General features: G+C 39.2%; 1 protein-coding gene across 5 annotated transcripts in view; it reads right to left on the bottom strand.

The window, feature by feature from the left end:
- ZMYND11 (zinc finger MYND-type containing 11) overlaps positions 1–17,655 on the bottom strand; it is a 106,196-nt gene that overhangs the window by 22,331 nt on the left and 66,210 nt on the right. For 3 of the 5 annotated variants that reach the window (XM_063147880.1, XM_063147987.1, XM_063147932.1), the window contains exons 4-5: positions 9,226–9,270; positions 6,365–6,526 (exon numbers count right to left, since the gene is read on the bottom strand). The exons of 1 other annotated variant lie outside the window; for it this stretch is intronic. In XM_063147880.1, the coding sequence (XP_063003950.1) occupies positions 6,365–6,526; positions 9,226–9,270 (207 nt within the window). The remainder of the gene's footprint in view (positions 1–6,364; positions 6,527–9,225; positions 9,271–17,655) is intronic. One more of the 5 variants, XM_063148046.1, reaches the window with a different exon arrangement.

The following is a 17,655-nucleotide window of genomic DNA, read 5'->3' as shown; positions in this document are numbered from 1 at the left end:
ATTTAGGAGGTAGCATTCACACATTCTTTGGAAGTTATAATGGAAAATGTGTAAGTTTTTAATAAAAAAACCCCTCCTTTGTATTTTGAAGACTTGTAGAATTCTCAGAGTCGTCAACCTAGAGCCACTTCTTAAAGCAGGAAAATAGATAATACTAGATGGGGACTATGATTTGTATAAAATCTATTTATATTGCTGACACAAGATAATATACCCTCTTTCAGGTCCCCTTTGTAGGCAGAGTGATTTGGAAGCAAATATAAATGAAAATTAGGTCTTCTAATTTCCTACTTTCAGGAAACAAAAACAATGATAGTGGCAAGATCCACTTTCTTTTCCCTGTCAGATCTACTAAAACACTCTACTGGAAACTTTGTTCAAGTTCAAGTTTGTTTCAAGGAGCCTGCTGAGATTTAATCCAGCCCCCAAAATGTCAGGATCCTTATACTTTTACAAGACCTATTTGTGGGATAAATTGTCTTAATATGGGACTGTACCAGGTTTGGCTGGGATGAGATTGTTTTCATAGCAGCAGGTATGGTGCTGTGGTTTAGATTTGTGACCAAAACAGTGTTGGTAACACATGGATGTTGCAGCTCCTGCTGAGCACAGGGTAAAGGCCCTGGCAGTTTCTCACTCTGCCCCACAGTGAACAGACTGGGGACTGCCCAAGAGGGTGGGAGAAGACCCAACAGAGCAGATGAGCTGCACTAACCAAAGAGTATTCCATGCTATGTAACCTCATGCTCAGCCATAGAAAGGAAGAGGAGGGAGCCTAGGGGGAATTTAGCCGTCTTTAACTCAGGAACTGTCTGGGCATTGATCTGTCCATGAGGGTGGGGAGTGACTGCCTGGCACCACCTTTGTTTTGTGTTCTTTCTCAGCTGGGAGTTGAGGGGACGTGGGTGCACAGCCCTGTGGTGCCTGGCTGCCTGCTGGGCTTCACCTGCAGCATGGACAACTCCTCAGGCACACCCTGCCTTAGAGAGAGCTGCAAACCTGCTCTGAATCAAGGGAAACTGAAAGACTTGGTCAGGCCTGTGTGTTTAGACAGGTATGAAGGAGTGAAGTAATAACCTTCCCAATAGCAATCCTCATGTAGAAGATTAATGAGATTTGGTAGGTGAAAGGCCAAGCCTGCAGCCTAACTCTCCTCTTGTGGGTGCAGGAAATACCTCCTATGAGCCTTATTCTCTGCAGCACATCTGTTTCTTAGAAGCTGGAACCTCAAGGTTACATTGCTCTTTATATTCAATATTCCAGATTAATTATACTGCCTAGCTGTTCAAGAGGGTAGCAATATATTGCTACTGTGCAGGTGTGACTTATTTAGCAGTTCTGACATGCTCAGAGTGCTGGGCTTCACTGCAAGGTTTTTCAAACCACATGAGGCTGGAGAAGCCAGGGCACTTCCCAGAAACACTCCATCCTGCAGCAGCACCAGGCATGATGGAAGTGACAAACCTCTGCACTCTGAGTTAGCTCTCTGCTCCCAGGGTGGCAGTGGCCACTGTGCTGCAGTTGCTGCAATCTTTCATTTGAAGAGAAAAAAAAAAAAATAGGAAAACTCTAAGAAATGCAAGGTATCAGTGCCAGCATTCTGCCTAGCTATAGGCATTTAAATTACATTTGCACTGTTTAAAGAGGTTTCCATTTCCCTGTTTCTCCCATTAATGAATATTTTTCCCTTCCTCTCTCACCTGTCCTGTGTATATACACATCAAAGAGCTGCATTTCAGTTCAGTGATGGATTATGTGAAGGCTGCTCAATGACAGATATATGTTTCTAAGGCATCAGTTCCATTTTCAGAAGCAATTCAGGTTTCCAGGGGTCTATTTGCAGAGGGGAACTATGAGCATGAGTCTAACATACACTCACCACTGCTCTTCAGAAACTTCTGGCTTTACACACTGGCCCTTGGACTTTTTTAGGGTTTAAATTGCCAGAGGAATTTGGTGTTACATATGGAAAGATTTACTGCTCTGCTGCCCTCTCAAACTTTCAACCCTCAAGTCCTCAGGTTTCCTGTACCATTAAGAAAGGTATGCAGGCACATGGAATGGGTCTCAGAGCAACCAATGCACTGTGTGCCCTAAGCATCACACAGAAAAGCTTCTGCAGGAGCAAAAGATGCCCTGAGATTTGCCTCTTTCATGATCAGATGCAGTAAAATTAGACTTTTTAAAGCATCAGGGGCTTTTGGAAATGTTACAGATGAATCCACAAATTGATTTCTACATGTATGGTGCATTAAGCACCTTCTGAATATGAAGCATCATATGAATTAAATATGCTTTTATCTGCACAAAGAAGGTGGCAGGAGGCTCTAAGTGGGGCTTACCCAGTTTTCTCACAGGTTTGCACAAATTCCTTTATCCTTTATTCAGCATGTGCTATGCAGTGCCCAGTTCTGTCAGCTCCCTGACTGACTCCAGGGTGCATGGCAGGGACTGGTGAGGACCAACACCTCACAGGTGTGGGCTCTGTGCTGCTAAAACTGGTCCTACACTAGGACTGCCCTTTGCCCACCAATCCAGGATTACTATTTGTGTGACCACACCAAATACTGTTTCAGGAATATGTTTCCCCATCCAGGTCTCAAACTCCTACCATAGCACTATGAAATAAACCTATAAAAATTCTTTCCTCCATCCTTGCATCTGACATTGACCACCTTGACTGACAGCTGGTACCTAAACCCCACTGATCTAAGCACTTGAAAAACTTCACTTAAGTAACCTCCATCTTCCTGTGCTTCTAACTTTCCACTGCTTGTCATTCCCACTTGTCAAATTTTGTCTGAAGTTGATTGTGAACTGCATAATGGTTTATTCTTATGTACCCTAGGAAATGCTCAGTACAGTACCAGCACTCAGAGAAAGCCTATCTATAGAATACTTCCCAGAACAGTGTTTAATATATTAATATAGATTTATTTATTTATTTACATAGATTTTTTTCTATTTTATATAGATTACTTTGGTCTCCTATGTATAAACCCCAGGAATATTGGAGCACCCACTATAATAGGTAAATTGGCTCTAAGTCCTTGCAAAGAACATAGATGGAAGACCAATCTATCATCAGGTGATTATAAAAAAATTTAGTAGTCAAGTGAAGCCACATGACTAATTCTTTCCTTCTGTTTCATAAATCAAAATTATTTCTCTGTGACAAATGATATATCAAAATGCTTAATTTTGCCTTCTTATTTATTTTTTTTTAAATTTGGATTTTTAGACAAGAAACAATAATAGTCAGTTAAACCAACATGATCAAAATTCTCTTATTCATAATTTTGTACATATCTAGTCCCCCTCAAAAAAATTAGTATTTTTGCAGTACTTTTTGTAGTCTTTAGGTACTAAATTAACAGCTGAAGAAAATTAATTCCCTTGTTTTTTATGACTGAAGAAAAGCAATAAATGTACAAGTTTCCTATATCATTCAGAGACAGAGGTGACTAACCCTGTCTGGAATGGACTATTCCAGTAGTGAAAAATGTAATCTCTAAGCTCATTCTATATTAAGTTTTTCTCTTGTGACTTGTCTACCAGGAATTTTGCTGATAATGCCAATTTATTTCACTTAAGACAATGATTAGTCAACAGTTGGGGGAAAATTTCGATCACTGCAATGTGGTTTGAATTGAACTTTGTTTGACTTTTGACTCCTGCTGAGAGTTATATAGGTTACAAAAATACTCAGAGTGGTACCATCAATTTAAAAAAAGAAATAAATGAGGAACTGAACATTGTTGTTTATGGATGCAATGGAGAAAAACCACGAGCAGGCAAACAGAGTTCAGAACAAGGTTTGAAAGGGATTGTTATCAATGATATGGGAAGAAAATATTTTTTTAAGTTATGAAAAAATCTTTAGCAATGGCCTTTATAAAATATTTCTGAGTAGCCAAGTGTGCAAGATAAAAACTGCACTGGCTGATCAAACTAATACAACCAGCAATTGTGAAAGGAAAAATCCAAAGTCTTGCTGACCTTGGCAGCATTACAGAAGCAATCTTTACATAAGAATGAAATGTTCTCAGATTATTTCTCCCAACATATTATGTTTTAAACATACTTTTACTTCACCTTTGTAAAGAGCTTTGGAATCTCCAAGTGAGAAGTGCCATGTCCAGTTATAGAATTAAATATGAAAATATATGTATCTCTTTGTCCCAGCTATCACTTTTCTTTAAGATACTTATTTACTGCTGTTAACACAGTGCCCTTATGCAAGATGGTTAAACTCTGTTATGCCCTCTGGACATCAGCCAGGGCTCTCTCCACATTATTAGTTTTTTGAATATAGGCCACTTTCTTGCTTTTAAAATGAAATTAGAGCAGTCATTTCCTAGGAGGGTGGGGAGAAAGTAGCAGAATGCTGAAGGATGACTTCTGACACAAGGATGCTGCCTCCCACACTTACAGGGACTGTGCCAGCCTCCTTAGTCCAGGTTTGCAGAGTTAGGGCTTGAAGCTCTTTGAATTAATGACAAAGAAAAATAAGAGCTGCTGGCACAGAGGGAGAAAGGATGCCATGGCATTCACAGTGGCAATATCCACAAAAATAGGTTGATCATCACCTGAGGCACTAAGCAAGCCAAAGGCCTCTGGGGCAGAAAGCATTTAAGAGTCCCCAAAACCTCTCCTTAATATTTGGATAACAAAAAAGGAACCAATATGTAGAAAGATAGGCAGAAAGCACATGGCTCAAGTTTCACAGGATTTTCTTTTTAAGGTAAACATTTATTTAATATCATTTCCATAAAGGACTTCAAGGCTTCATGGTGAAAGTCAAACTGTTCTCAAAGCTGATGTATCAGAGCATATTTCCAGCAATGATTCAGCATTTCCACTCTGAGGACATGGTGCAAGATAAATGATATGAAACCACCTCATACACAAGGTGGCATAAGCCATCCACAGTCTCTACCTTCACCAGGCATCATCTAAAATTCCTGGCAAACTACAGTAAAGAATGGATGCAGTTTACCTAATTTTAACTATTTATAGGAATAATCAATACTTCTAATAAGATCCAACAATTATTAAAGAGATTTATTTAAAAATCTGAAAGGAAATAATCTATATATGGTCATAAGTTTTGTTTTTAACAGAGGGAATATTGAGTAGCTAAATTAAATGCTAGCAATTCAGTATGGAGAGATACAGTAAATGTGTTTATTCTAAACAGTTTTTTCCCTGCCACTACTTCCTTTTCATTACTTTCAGCTTCCTTGAGGTAGCCCTGATTTTCTTACTATTTCCCTGAGAGCTCCCTGAGAGCAACCTGCTCTCCTGAGAGCAATCTGAGGCAACAAGAACAGGTTTTGTGTAACTCACTCTAAGGTAACAGCATTCAAAAAGTGCTGTTTTGAAACAAAACACTCCATGTGTTTTCAACAACTGCTTCCCCATCCCACAAAGTGCCTGAAACCTTACATTCCATGCAGCACAGATCACCCTAAGGTCACTCTGCTGCTCCACAGCTAATCCAAGCTTTTAGCAAAGGAAGTGCGTCTCTCTCCAGCAATCCCAGGCAGAGTGGAAGTGACAGTTTTATGCCTTTCTGTAGCAACAATTTTATCTGAAACATTCATGTGCATTATTCCTTCCACAGGAAGGGAGCCTAGCTCTCTAGGAAGCCTAGTGAAGAGCTCCATTTGAGGAGGTGACACAGAGATGACAACAGCAACAGGTATCATCCTGACCAGAATGTTTCATCTTCTAATGACACGCACACAACATATCTGACCATTCTTGGAAAGTATATAAAAAATGCTTTTTGCTGTCTCACTGCCATACTCATAAGAATAGCATTTTTAAAGAAAAAACAACATAGATATGGATGCCCTGAGTGAAATTCAGATTGCCCTTTTTGCACCAATAGAATCCCCGTCAGTAAATGAAAAGCAGGATTTAACTCCATGTTTTTGATTCTAACCTCATCAGTAACATGACTGTGGCTTTGTAACATGAAATACCATTCCAATAAAATATTAAGAATGCAAGTCATCAAAATACAAAAATGATTCATTAAAACAACATTAAGTAAAAACAGTAGCATCTTATACAGCAATGTGTTTACTCTTGTTGAAGGTTCCCACACTTTACTGCACTCAGGTGCACACTCTGGCACAGGGTACTGTGCAAGTAAAACTTGCTGGAGTCTTCAAAAATGGCCATCTGCTACATGCACCACATTTTGGTACCTCTGTACAGATGCTCTAGGTATGTACCATCATTTCAACATTCAGTTCTTTACCCAATAACCTGGCCAGACCATCTGGACACCTTCATCAATCTATTAATGAATATCAATCCTCTAATCAGCACATGAAATCTCATAGGTACTCACCCTGCAAACTGGGCACTGCCAGTGACTACTGCTGTCTCTAAGCCTGAACTCATCAGACAAACACTTGGAATGATACACACGAAAACACAGGTCACATATCAACACCTCTCCAGGCAAATGGCATTCAAAACAATACCAGTCATGATTTTCTGTTTCCCAGTCCTACAAAAAATACAAAATATTTTGGTATGACATTCTGTCAAAATCTGCAGGAACTAAGAACAAAATTGATATGTCTTGAAATCCAGCAGCAATTAGACATAATAAACATTTTTAAGAAGTGTATAATGTTTAAAAAACAGGGGAAAACCTATGTGCTTTAAGATCTTCATCAATTTAATACACACTAACTCCAATAGAATATGAATGCCAAGTTTTAATTTTTGCAATTGTCTGATTAGTTACAATTTCAAATATGAGCTCTGTCCACAATGAAAAGTGGGTTTGTTTTCTACCTTTGTGTAAAACATTTGTTGACCTCTCTGTATTAGATTGCAAACAAAAGTTTGTGCACCTCAACAGACCATACCTATTTTCTTGGACTATTTCCCTCAGTTTAATTGTTACATTATATTTTCAACTGTAATTTTCTGAAGGGTAGTCCCTACCAGTCTTTACTCTCTTAAAACTGACAACTTTTCAGCATCAAAGTGTTGAGTTACAAGAAATAAATGAAATCATGAACCAATTACTGCAAGAAATGTTTCTGCTAAGCAATCCCAATGCAATTCAAAACATATAAAATGTTTCACTTGCCCTGCTCAATAGCACTGGGCTCATTCCTGACATGTTCTGCAGTAGACAAAGGATATGGTTCTGCTGATGCACAGGTGTCTTTAATATACTCTTCCTTGAAAATTCACCCCCAACGGCCAAATTCTGACCTTTGAAACATGTGCACAAGCTTTGCTGAAATAAATGAGAGCAGCATGCATATAATTTGGAGGCAGAATTTTGCTCTAGGAATCTGTAGTTCTAAAACCAAGCAGAATTGCCAGTGGCCACTGTTAAATGTTTATGTTTGTTATCTGAAATGCCACAGTTTTCTCTACACTTAGAAGACAAAATAGCTGTCATATCTCAGATAAAACTCCCAATGCCTTTTCATGTCAAATGTCACTTTTCAATGGGTTCAGATCTCTGAAAAAAACTACTCCTATTCTTCAATACATTATCTTGATAAAAATCTGATCAAGCCATTTTTAATGTCATGTTGTAAAGGTGGAGTTAGCAATTCCCACTGACTGCCAGAGCTGGCATTTGCCTGATTTTCATTATGCTGTGCCTGGGCAGTGCAGTCCGTGTGTGCAAGGTCTCCTCCAGTGTGAGAAGGGCCACGCTCTGGTGGCGCTTCCAGTCCCTTGTGCTGGGCACAGAACTCTCTGACCAGAGCCCCCAGGAACACAAGAGATTGTGGGACAGCCCCAACCCAGACCGCCTGCACTAAACTCGATGTGCCATGAATGCTGGATTGCAGGGCTAGCAAGTTTAGAGGGGGAAAAACCACCCTATGAAATCTTAACTAGTGATTTTTTGAACTCAGAACTTTACTCTCCTTTGTTGTGCAGATTAACAGTGTAACTTGACCTTTTGTCCTTTCTCCTCATTTAATTTTATTTGCAAATTCTGTATATCTCAAAATGGCATAACACTACCAAATTTGGCTAAAAGAACACATTCTTGTTTCACCAAATCTTTCCCCTTCCAAAATCCATGGCTGTGTACTTTGGGAGCCCTTTCTTTAGGATATTTTGTAAACAACTAAAGATACTGCATTGTTGGTGTACTTGATTTGCCTGTAGACTGAGAGAAATCAGGATAAAGTAGTGTTTTGTACTTCATTTATATTAACTGTATGTAGAAAAAGAAAAAAATCAGGTGACAGTAAAGGGCCAATTAAGCAAGAAAAATAACCAGTTTTGGTTGAATGCATATTTAGATAAAAATTAAACTGAGAAGACCCCAAGAGGTCCTGCAGTTTCACCACAGAGTCAAGATTCCAGGATTCTTAATTTTTGTTTGCGTTAGTTACGTATTCGTATCTCCCAGATATTCCATTGTTAAGAAATATGCTGGCAAAGAGATGTGGAATTTCATAAACATACGGAAATATATTTGCTGGCAAGAAAAACCATCCACTCCAGCCAGAAACCATGATGTTAAATAAAACAGCAGAAGAGGCTTCCTTCAGTATTCACACTGTGAATACATTATTTCTAAATACAAGGATTTTCACAGAAAAAAAGTTTTAGTTTAATGCAGTATATTTAGTGCATAAGTATACATAAAACATTAATTTGTGCAATATATTTGAAAAGCTAGTTAAAAAAAGATTTTAAAAGGTACAAAACCCTTGTGGACAACTGCCCTATTGACTTCAATAGCAAGGTCAGAGGCAATAGTTTTCCTCCAACAGCAATGAAATGTTGGTTATTGCTCCTCTCGGTTTACCTAAGTGTGAGCGGGAGGGGAACGCGCTCCCAGCACTTTCTCTATGTGTTTACTCATTTATTTTCATGCAGGAAATGGGATTATTTTAGCCGTGCCAGCTCCGGCTGCTCGGGGTCGGGCAGGCCGGGCCGCCGGGGCAGCCGCGGGCTGCAGTTCCCGCTCGCACCGCCAGGTGGCGCCGGGCGCTCCCGCAAGCGGCGGCCCCAGCAAGGGCGGCCGCGGTGACAGCGGCGACATCCGAGCGGCGCCCGAGCCCGCCCGACACGCGGGGCGCGCACCCTGCTCGGGACCGGGAGTGACATGGATGATGGTGGTGGCTAAGAGAGCAAACTAAGCTAGCCTAATGGAAGACAGAAACGTAATAGAAAATATGACAGAATTCAAAACCACATAGTGCAAAAATTGTTCACCTTGTTTTTTGCTGCTGTCTGGGAAAAAGGCTGCATACCGTAGGCCTTTCAAAATAAAAACAAAACAAACTTTGTATCTATACTGTAAGCCATCTGGTTATCAGGATATACACAAGGCTAGAAAGAATTCATGCACAGTGACCAGGAAATCAATCTGTTAGTTCTAACTTCTGGTTGCATACATTTCCTCCTGCATTCCTGGAATGCTACCTGACACTTTCACCACATTTTATTTCTTTAAAATATCCCACGTACTTATATGATTAAAAGAACCCAACACCCATCATTCTTATCCATATACACACCCACCACCAGGCCAATTTAAAAATCATCAAGAATATTAATGATTGTTAATTAATGCACCCTCTTTGATACATAAACCTTCTCTGGGCATCTAAAAAAAGATCCTTCTAACATAATTTACTGCATAGGGAATTGCCCCACCGAAAGCAAAGCAACACCTTTGCGGCACATTATCGAAGGTTAGGCTATCACTTCATCAATAAAACTCACAGTCCTTGTTTGTGTATAAAAGGTGAGACATTTTCCCAGGGCCATGCAGGCTGAGGAAGGCTCTCCTCCACAGGGACTGAGTTTCCTGGCGCAGGGAGGGAAGGGCTCCGGGGTCACTGTGCTGCAGACAAAGGGAATCCTCTGCCCAAGTTCAGCCCGGCCCCGACAGGGAGCGGATTTGGCAGCAAAGCTGCGGAATCAGATCCAACAGAGACCTTCCCCCTGGGTCCTGCCCAGCTGCCCGCTGCATTCATGGATCTATGCATCAGCAGGACAGCAAATGGGTTTGGGGGACTGTGTGCAATAGCCAGAGCTGTGCTCTGTTAGGCAGAGCGGGATCTTGCAATCATATGGGTCACACGTGGTCACTTGTTCTTTATATTCAAATCTGTCAAACATTATATCATAAAGGTCACTTTGCGCTGACATAAATAGCTGAGGTTCACTCGGCAACGTGAGTGAAGCACTGCAACAATTTCAAAAATACATCTTATGACCGGCACGTAAGCTTACTTTTCTTTGTCATTTGTCTTAAGTAGGCTGTCTTAAAGCAAATACATACATTTATTCTGGAAGTACAGAAAAATAGCATGGGATAGAAAATGTCAGGCTATCCAGAGCATTTGACAATTTAAATACAGATAAACCCAACAGAAAGGAATGAATCATCATGTCGTAGCCTTTACTGTAAAATAAAATACAAAGTTGTTGTCAAGGAAAGAATAATTTTAGTGCACAAAGAAAATGTCCATTATAATGCAAATGTACATGGAAAAGAAATGCTTACTCATTAGTAATGGAGATTTACTTAGCTGTAATTGAAATAGGGAATCTGTATGTTGGAGAATGTGACATCCTGCTGTACAATTAGCATACCATTAAGTAGGAGATGTGAAGCACATACTGACAGTAAAATTAACAATAACTTAGAGGTCACAATTGTAACTATTAGGTCACTTCCATACCACAGCAAGCCCGTAATTATTGTAAAAAAAAGATGTTAAAACAAGTAATACATTTTCATTTTCATATAAATTATATGTAGGTATAGCACATGAAAACAGTATAACCTCCTTTCTTAGACTTTGTCTAAAAGGACCACTTTGCCTTTTTATAATGCACATTCCATTAACATAGCTCATTTCTTACCTGTTAATCTGTTTTCTCCAAGTCCCTTAATGGTAGCCCAGATACTCGGTATTAAGTCACTCTACTATCAGGTGGAGAGAGGAAAAGGGAGGGGGGAAAAAAGCAAAACTCTATTCATGAAACTCCCCCTTATGGGGACTTGCTGGTTTCACACAGTTGAACTAGATTTCCCAAACAATCCAAATTATGGATATCCTTTGGACCCAACCAGTAAGCTAAAAAAAAAAGGGTCATATAGATGGGAAAGACAGTTATAAGGCAGTTACCCCTTTGGCACAATCATGTTTATTTACAAATAGTGTGCATACAGTTCTGTTGTCCTAAATTCAATATGAAGCAAATGAAGGAAATAATTTCCCATGGAGTTCATGGTTCCCAGCATTTCCTGTGTGGCACTTGTCCCATAGCACTCTTTGCACTTTTTTCATCCCCCAGGTGTTCTGTTTTAAATGATTCTCCAGCATTTCCTTTACGTGCGGAATGCTGTGGTGTTCCTCTCTCTCTCCCCTACACCCCTGCACACACAGCTCCTTCCAGATCACTGGATTTTCATTCAGACCCACCTGTGCACAAACTCATTGTCAGCCCTGCATGGGATCTATGCTTTAACAGTCCCTAGAGCTCCAGCTGCCCAGTGGGTAAGAAACTTAGAGCAGTTTTTCACTAGTTTAAAGGAAGAGTATTAGCAGATACACAGTAGATTTCACCCACCGTGTAGCAGTTTTGGTCTGTCACAGTGGTGGAATCTAGAATGGCAACGAGGTCCATGCCAGCAGATAGAAGTAATTTAAAAAATATAAATTATTTAAAAATAGTAGCATTTGCATGCTACATTTATTTCAAGTAATTTTCATCACCAGCCTAAGACTTTAGTGTTATCTTTTCATGTTTATTTCATAACCCTTTAAAGAATGTCAATAAATGAGTTCCTACTATTTCTCAGTTTCCTGTTTCTTTAACAGATAATGAGATAGGCCATGCCCAATTTAAAGATTTAATTTCTGAAGCAAATGTTCTGTATTCTGATATTTTAGGATTTGGGAACAGCCATAAGGAACACTTCCATCTCTTCTCACCTTTATCAGCTTTAAAATCAGAGTTCTTCACATTTTCCCCTCTTCAACTAAGAGAGAAGCTTTTAAAATCTTGGGTTTTGATGTCAAGGTTTCTTTGCTGGCCTTCAATAACTCTTCACTGGAACCCAACAAAATTGACTACCAGTCCATATAAAGTAGAAATATACACTGAAATAAATGCCTCACAAGAATGATGATCTTTTTTTCCACATCTTCGATTTTGCTTAGGTTTTGCAACATGCATCCATCATCATCTGCTGTTGGGAAGTAATTCCTATCTTCTCTACTTAATCTTTCATATTTCAAACTTTCTGCTGTAAATTAAAAGCTTTTATTATATAAGAAATGGGGGTACCGGATTCTAGCATGGATGGATCTACCATTTCATTACTCTCCTCTGGTACCCAGGTCCTCTCTTTAAGAGGACTCAGAGTATGCTGCAGGAACCTAAGCCCCCACTCACATTAAACAAAGCAGCATCTATTTCTGTCTAAAGACATTTTCCATTCTTAATAAATCAGTTCCTTTCTGTCTTTTTCAGGCAGCATCTGCTCCATCAAAGCTTTCTCAATTAGACATGAGCTTTACTAAAGGTAATTGCTAAAACCTTGCAGTACATCTTTATGACTCACAGCTATCAGGAACCACAGTGGGGGTGCACTACCTAGGAGAGTTCTGTCCTCCAGTACAAAACCTGAAGAAATGCTTCAAACTTCTACATTTGCTGCAAATAGCTACTGCCCACTTCATTTATCTGTTTTTTATTTCTCTCACAGTGTAAATACTGGAATCCCTGCCCCACACAAAAGGCAACCTGAAACAGGCTTGGACAGGAGCACCAGGGTTGTTAACAGCCCTGAGGAGCTGCAGAAATGCTAAACCAGCATTTAGCTCAGCTTTGAAATGCCTCCCTTTGCCCATCTATCCACTGCTTTTGCAAATCTGTTCAACTTCCAAGTAACTGCTCTGTACTAAGAGGAGTTTTACAAAGTGTGGCTGATTATCTGTAGAGCTGCACAGATGGAAGCCTTACCCTTTTTTTTTTTTTTTCAGAGAGTTCAAGTGGATGTGGTACGTGCACACTGGCCTCTATTTTAAACAGGCTCCATCTCATTGGGCACAGCAGCCTGTAAGGAATCTCCAGCTTATCAGGGGTCTCTGGCAGATTTACTGGTTTCCACTCACACATCACCATGCACCAAGTAATACCTGGCTGGAACAAGCATGATGTGTTATGGAACATTATTCCCAGTGTTTTTTCAAATGCAGTGGGGACACAGTGTGTGTTTTCCACCAGAGGCCTCAGTCTGCTGTGAGAGCAGTCTCCCTACTGCCCTTGGGTCAGTCTTCTCTTCGTGCCACATCCCTGGCTCCATCTATTCTCTAGCAAATATGAATCCTCCTGTAAACATCCTTTCAGTAGCCTACAGGATCTGCTTTTATCTTTTCATCAGAACAATGATGAAAAGGTTAGGCTTCAAACTGAGGAAGGTGTGATTAATTCCTTGATGGCTCAGAGGACTTACTCCATCTTTGCAGCAGGTAAATGGCGAGTTAGCTGTTTAATAAAGTATTTCCCTTTCATCACTACTGTAAAGGGTCTATATTTGATCAGGACGATTGCTTTCCAATGATAAAAGTTTCTTAGATCATCACACGCTTTACATTTAATGCTAAAGCAATGCTTTGGGGTAAATTCAGCACCAAAATAAGCTTCTTTTCTCCCCTGCAGTTTTCCTGCATCCCTGTGTTTACTAGATATATTTCTTCCTGTTTTGCATCTATGTTTTTCCTACTGCTTTTGCTCATCAAAAGTTCTTAGCAAATAAACAAGAATCCATCTCTCTTTCAAAGTCAAAAAGACTTCAGCAGCTAGAATCCCTTTGTGAAAATTGTTTCACTTTATCTTTTCTTTCTTTTTCTGGAAAACTACTACTGCAGGTAGCTACAATGTGTATTTTTACAGACAGGATAATCTATCCATTCAGATCTGTTGCCTTTATAGATTCTTTCCTTCTCTGACCTGGGCTTTATCTTTAAAATGGATTCCTATAAATTGACCCTGTAGGGCACTTCATAGGTACTCATTATTCATATTTTATCACAAAGAAATCCAAAGCTATTATGAATTCATATGTCCTCACAACTACTGAGGCATCTTTCTTTATTTCAAATGTATTTATTTATTTATTTGTTAATTGTGGCCAAGGTTTTAGCATCTCAGCAATTAATTGGAATTTCCTGTTTTACATGGTTTTTAAATTCTCTTATTTTAGAAACCCTTTCTATTCTAAAAAGAACCAACACAAAACCATCAGACAGGGCAGAGATCAAAATCTCCTTCTCCATAGTTCATGTATTTATGAGCTTGTAACAATCCATTTCCATTTTCTTCACTGGTAACTGCTTCTTCTTCTGATGCACTGATACAGGAGGACTCAGGTTCTGCAGAGAATTCCACATCCTCTCAGAACTCTTCTGGCTTTCTTTCACTGAATTTAATCTAATTAATTTATTGTCTTAGAGTTTGTCTTAGAAATCTTGAGTTTCTGGCAGAAACCACCCAAATCCCTCTGGATTCCTGCCAGGATAGGCACATTTTTATTCACCTTCCCATCCTGCAGCCACTTTCTTGACAATTTGGGGTGATAGGTCCCAAAGTACAGAGCCAGATTGTAGCTCCCAATGCTAAAGAATTTAGTTTTTTCCAAGAAGTGTAGTAACATGTCAGCAGCCAAACTGACAGCTTGAACCCCTGTCACACTTATCTGCTCAGCCTATGAGCTGTGCTCCTGAAGTAATGAATAAATCTCAATTTCCTTCCCAAGAATATCATGTTTGGGTAGTAGCAGTGTACACATTATTTAAGGTGAGACAATAAAAGCCTTCTCCTCCAGGATATTAGAAATAGAAAATAATTTTGAGTGAACTGTTTTTTTCTTTCTTCATGTTCCAAGCAAGTTCAAGGTTAATAGAAACTTTCAACTCATCTCCTCAGAAACTGGATTCACTCTGCTATTAATGTCACAATTTTTGACTCGGGTTGAGCCAAGAGGAGGTTTGTAGGCTATTTTCATTAGGAGGATAAATCAGTGATGGAGTGAGGAATTTATCAGGCACAATGCATTTTATGTCCACATTAAGGTTTTGTTCCCCTAGAAAGAAGGTAAATCCAGACCAGAAATAAACCATCTCTTTGCTTGTAGCTCCAAGTCTTCTTTCAAGAACTGTGCACAAAAATGGTCTTCTTCCCTTTTCTTGCTTAAAATACATTTACATTGCTTCTCTGGTCCTATTTTGTAGCTTTTCTTTAGGCTGATGTTTCAGCACACAGAGAAACATTTTATCTGAATCAACAGCAGAACCTCCTCCACAGGTTCCTTAAATCTCTTGTCCATGTGCACACCTGTGCTGTAGGTGTGGCTGATATTGTTTCAGCTGTCAGTTGATAGAAAGGCATGGGGACTGCATTTATTGTGAATTAAGCATGAATATTAATAAGCTCAAACTGAATGAAGTTTCATTCAGTGACCAGCATGACACAATAATAAAAGATTCAAATCAGTTGCCAGAGATACAGAGCATTTTGAACCCACAAAGTTAATAAAAACAACACAACTAGGTCAGGGTGGGCACAAAAGGGGTAGAAAAAACCCAAGATGTATATTTTTAAAACAAACTCAAGACAGACTGATGTATGTCATTATTCTATTAGCACAATTTCAATCCCATGATGGAACCTTTCGCTAGTTTGACTAGTTTACTTCAAACTCAAAGTTAAATTCTCATTCTTAAGAACATCCTTTCAATCAGAAAAGAACATTTTGTGAAATCTGTGAACATTATCAGTATCTCAACTCCAGAATGGAGAGTGAAAGCCTCAAAGAAGAACACAGCATTATATCAACTGAATTTTTAAAAGTCAAGTTGGCAAGGCTGAGAGAGCCAAGTGAAGATGCTGACAAGGTTGTTTCACCAGTTTAAAAGAAGCAGCATCTCTCTGCAGTCAGATGGAGTCTACTAGTGTCACCTTCAGAAATGTGAAGATCCTGCAAACATTGTGAATTCCCTTTCCAGAGAACAAAATATAAGGATGAGCAGAGGAGAAGGAAGAAACACCCCTGAACAGATGGGAAGAGAAAAACAAGATTGGAAAAGGAATGCAGAATTGCTCACTACTCTTAACCCTTCTAGAGGCAGCAAGAACCACTGGAATTGCTGTGGGGCCATTCTCAGCCTTAATGCAAAGACAGAAGAGGGTCTTGGCTTTAATGCAGAAAGAATTTCTCTTCCATGAGTTGTGAATTCAGAACGCTAATCCGCTTCTCTAGGATAAAATAGCCTATGCTTTGATTTGATGATTTCAATATATTTGCTTTTCTGAACTTTCACAAATCCATTTATTTTTAGTTTATTAATAAGCAGAATCACATCTGCAGTTTGTGACAATAATTTGTAAGAAAAATCATTGCATTTAGCACATGAAGGATTGATTTCATGGCAGTCTTTTGGAAAATTAAGCTCCGAATGATGGGTCCTTAAAGGATAGAAAGATAGAAAGAAAAGATTCAAAGAATTTCAGAAGCTCATCATCCTTGAGTGTTCTTGTGTGACCAGGCTGGTATGTGGCCTGACCTCAAAGCCTCCTCATACTCTCCCTGATGTGTGGTATTAAGGGATGGAAGCCAGTTTGAATTTTTTCTCTCACAGGATCAATCATTAACTCTTTGCATCAGTGAATCCCAAACTGTAAAGAACACTTGCACTTTCACAATAATTGAGTATTTTCCAAGAAGAATGTTCCAGGAATCTATCTGGAACATTCCAGCCTGGAAAATTCTCAATTTGTTCAATATGTAAAAAATATGAACTAAAATGGCTTGGGCTATGTTTGGCTTTGGATCAGTGAATTTACACAGGACTTTAGATTAAAGGCAATATGGATGGATAAGGCAAACAGAGAATTTTTTAAACACTGAAGGAGATTTTTCTTCATTTGGTGTGACATGTTCTTCCTCTTTGTGCTCTTCAGTTGTAAGGGCTCACATGATGAAGGCACTAGCTGTCACTATTTCTGTTTCATATTATCCTTCTGCCCCAACTGAAAAGAATGGGATACACATTAAAACCATTCCTCAGCCTAGTTATTTAAAACTGGTAGCTATTCAGACTGGTTTTGGATTGAGGTTTGGTTTTGTCTGTTGTTGTTCAGGGGCTTTTTATTATTTAAAATGTATTTTTTGTACAGAAAAGATTCAAACTCTCACAGTGACAGTTCTTAAGCTTTTTACAATTATCTTCACATTTATGGAGACTCAAGATGACATAGTCAGTTCAAAAAACAGCTTCTGGCTACCAATACTGACCTAGCATGGAAAAATCAATATAATTACAAAAGCAATTAAGCATGGCAAGCAAGGAATCAAGCCTTTGCTCAATCTAAAGTAATTTAGATTAACACAAACATAACAGCCAAAAATTCTCCTTTCTCATAGACTGATCCCAGTAAAATCAAACCTGCAACACATCAAATCACAAAAATAACTGGGTGTGTGCTTAAGGTCACTTGGGTTAAAAAAATCACCTTCAAGACTCACAGTGCTGACAGTGGGTTACAACAAATGTTACAATGATGGGAATACAGACAGAGTGGAGAGATGGATTATTTAGGCAGCCTTGTAACTTGGAAGTA

This window comes from Melospiza melodia, chromosome 1 (genome assembly GCF_035770615.1).
Source record: "Melospiza melodia melodia isolate bMelMel2 chromosome 1, bMelMel2.pri, whole genome shotgun sequence".
Taxonomy (NCBI): domain Eukaryota; kingdom Metazoa; phylum Chordata; class Aves; order Passeriformes; family Passerellidae; genus Melospiza; species Melospiza melodia.
The sequence above is the reverse complement of the archived record's forward strand: the minus strand, read 5'-3'. Positions and strand labels throughout refer to the sequence as shown.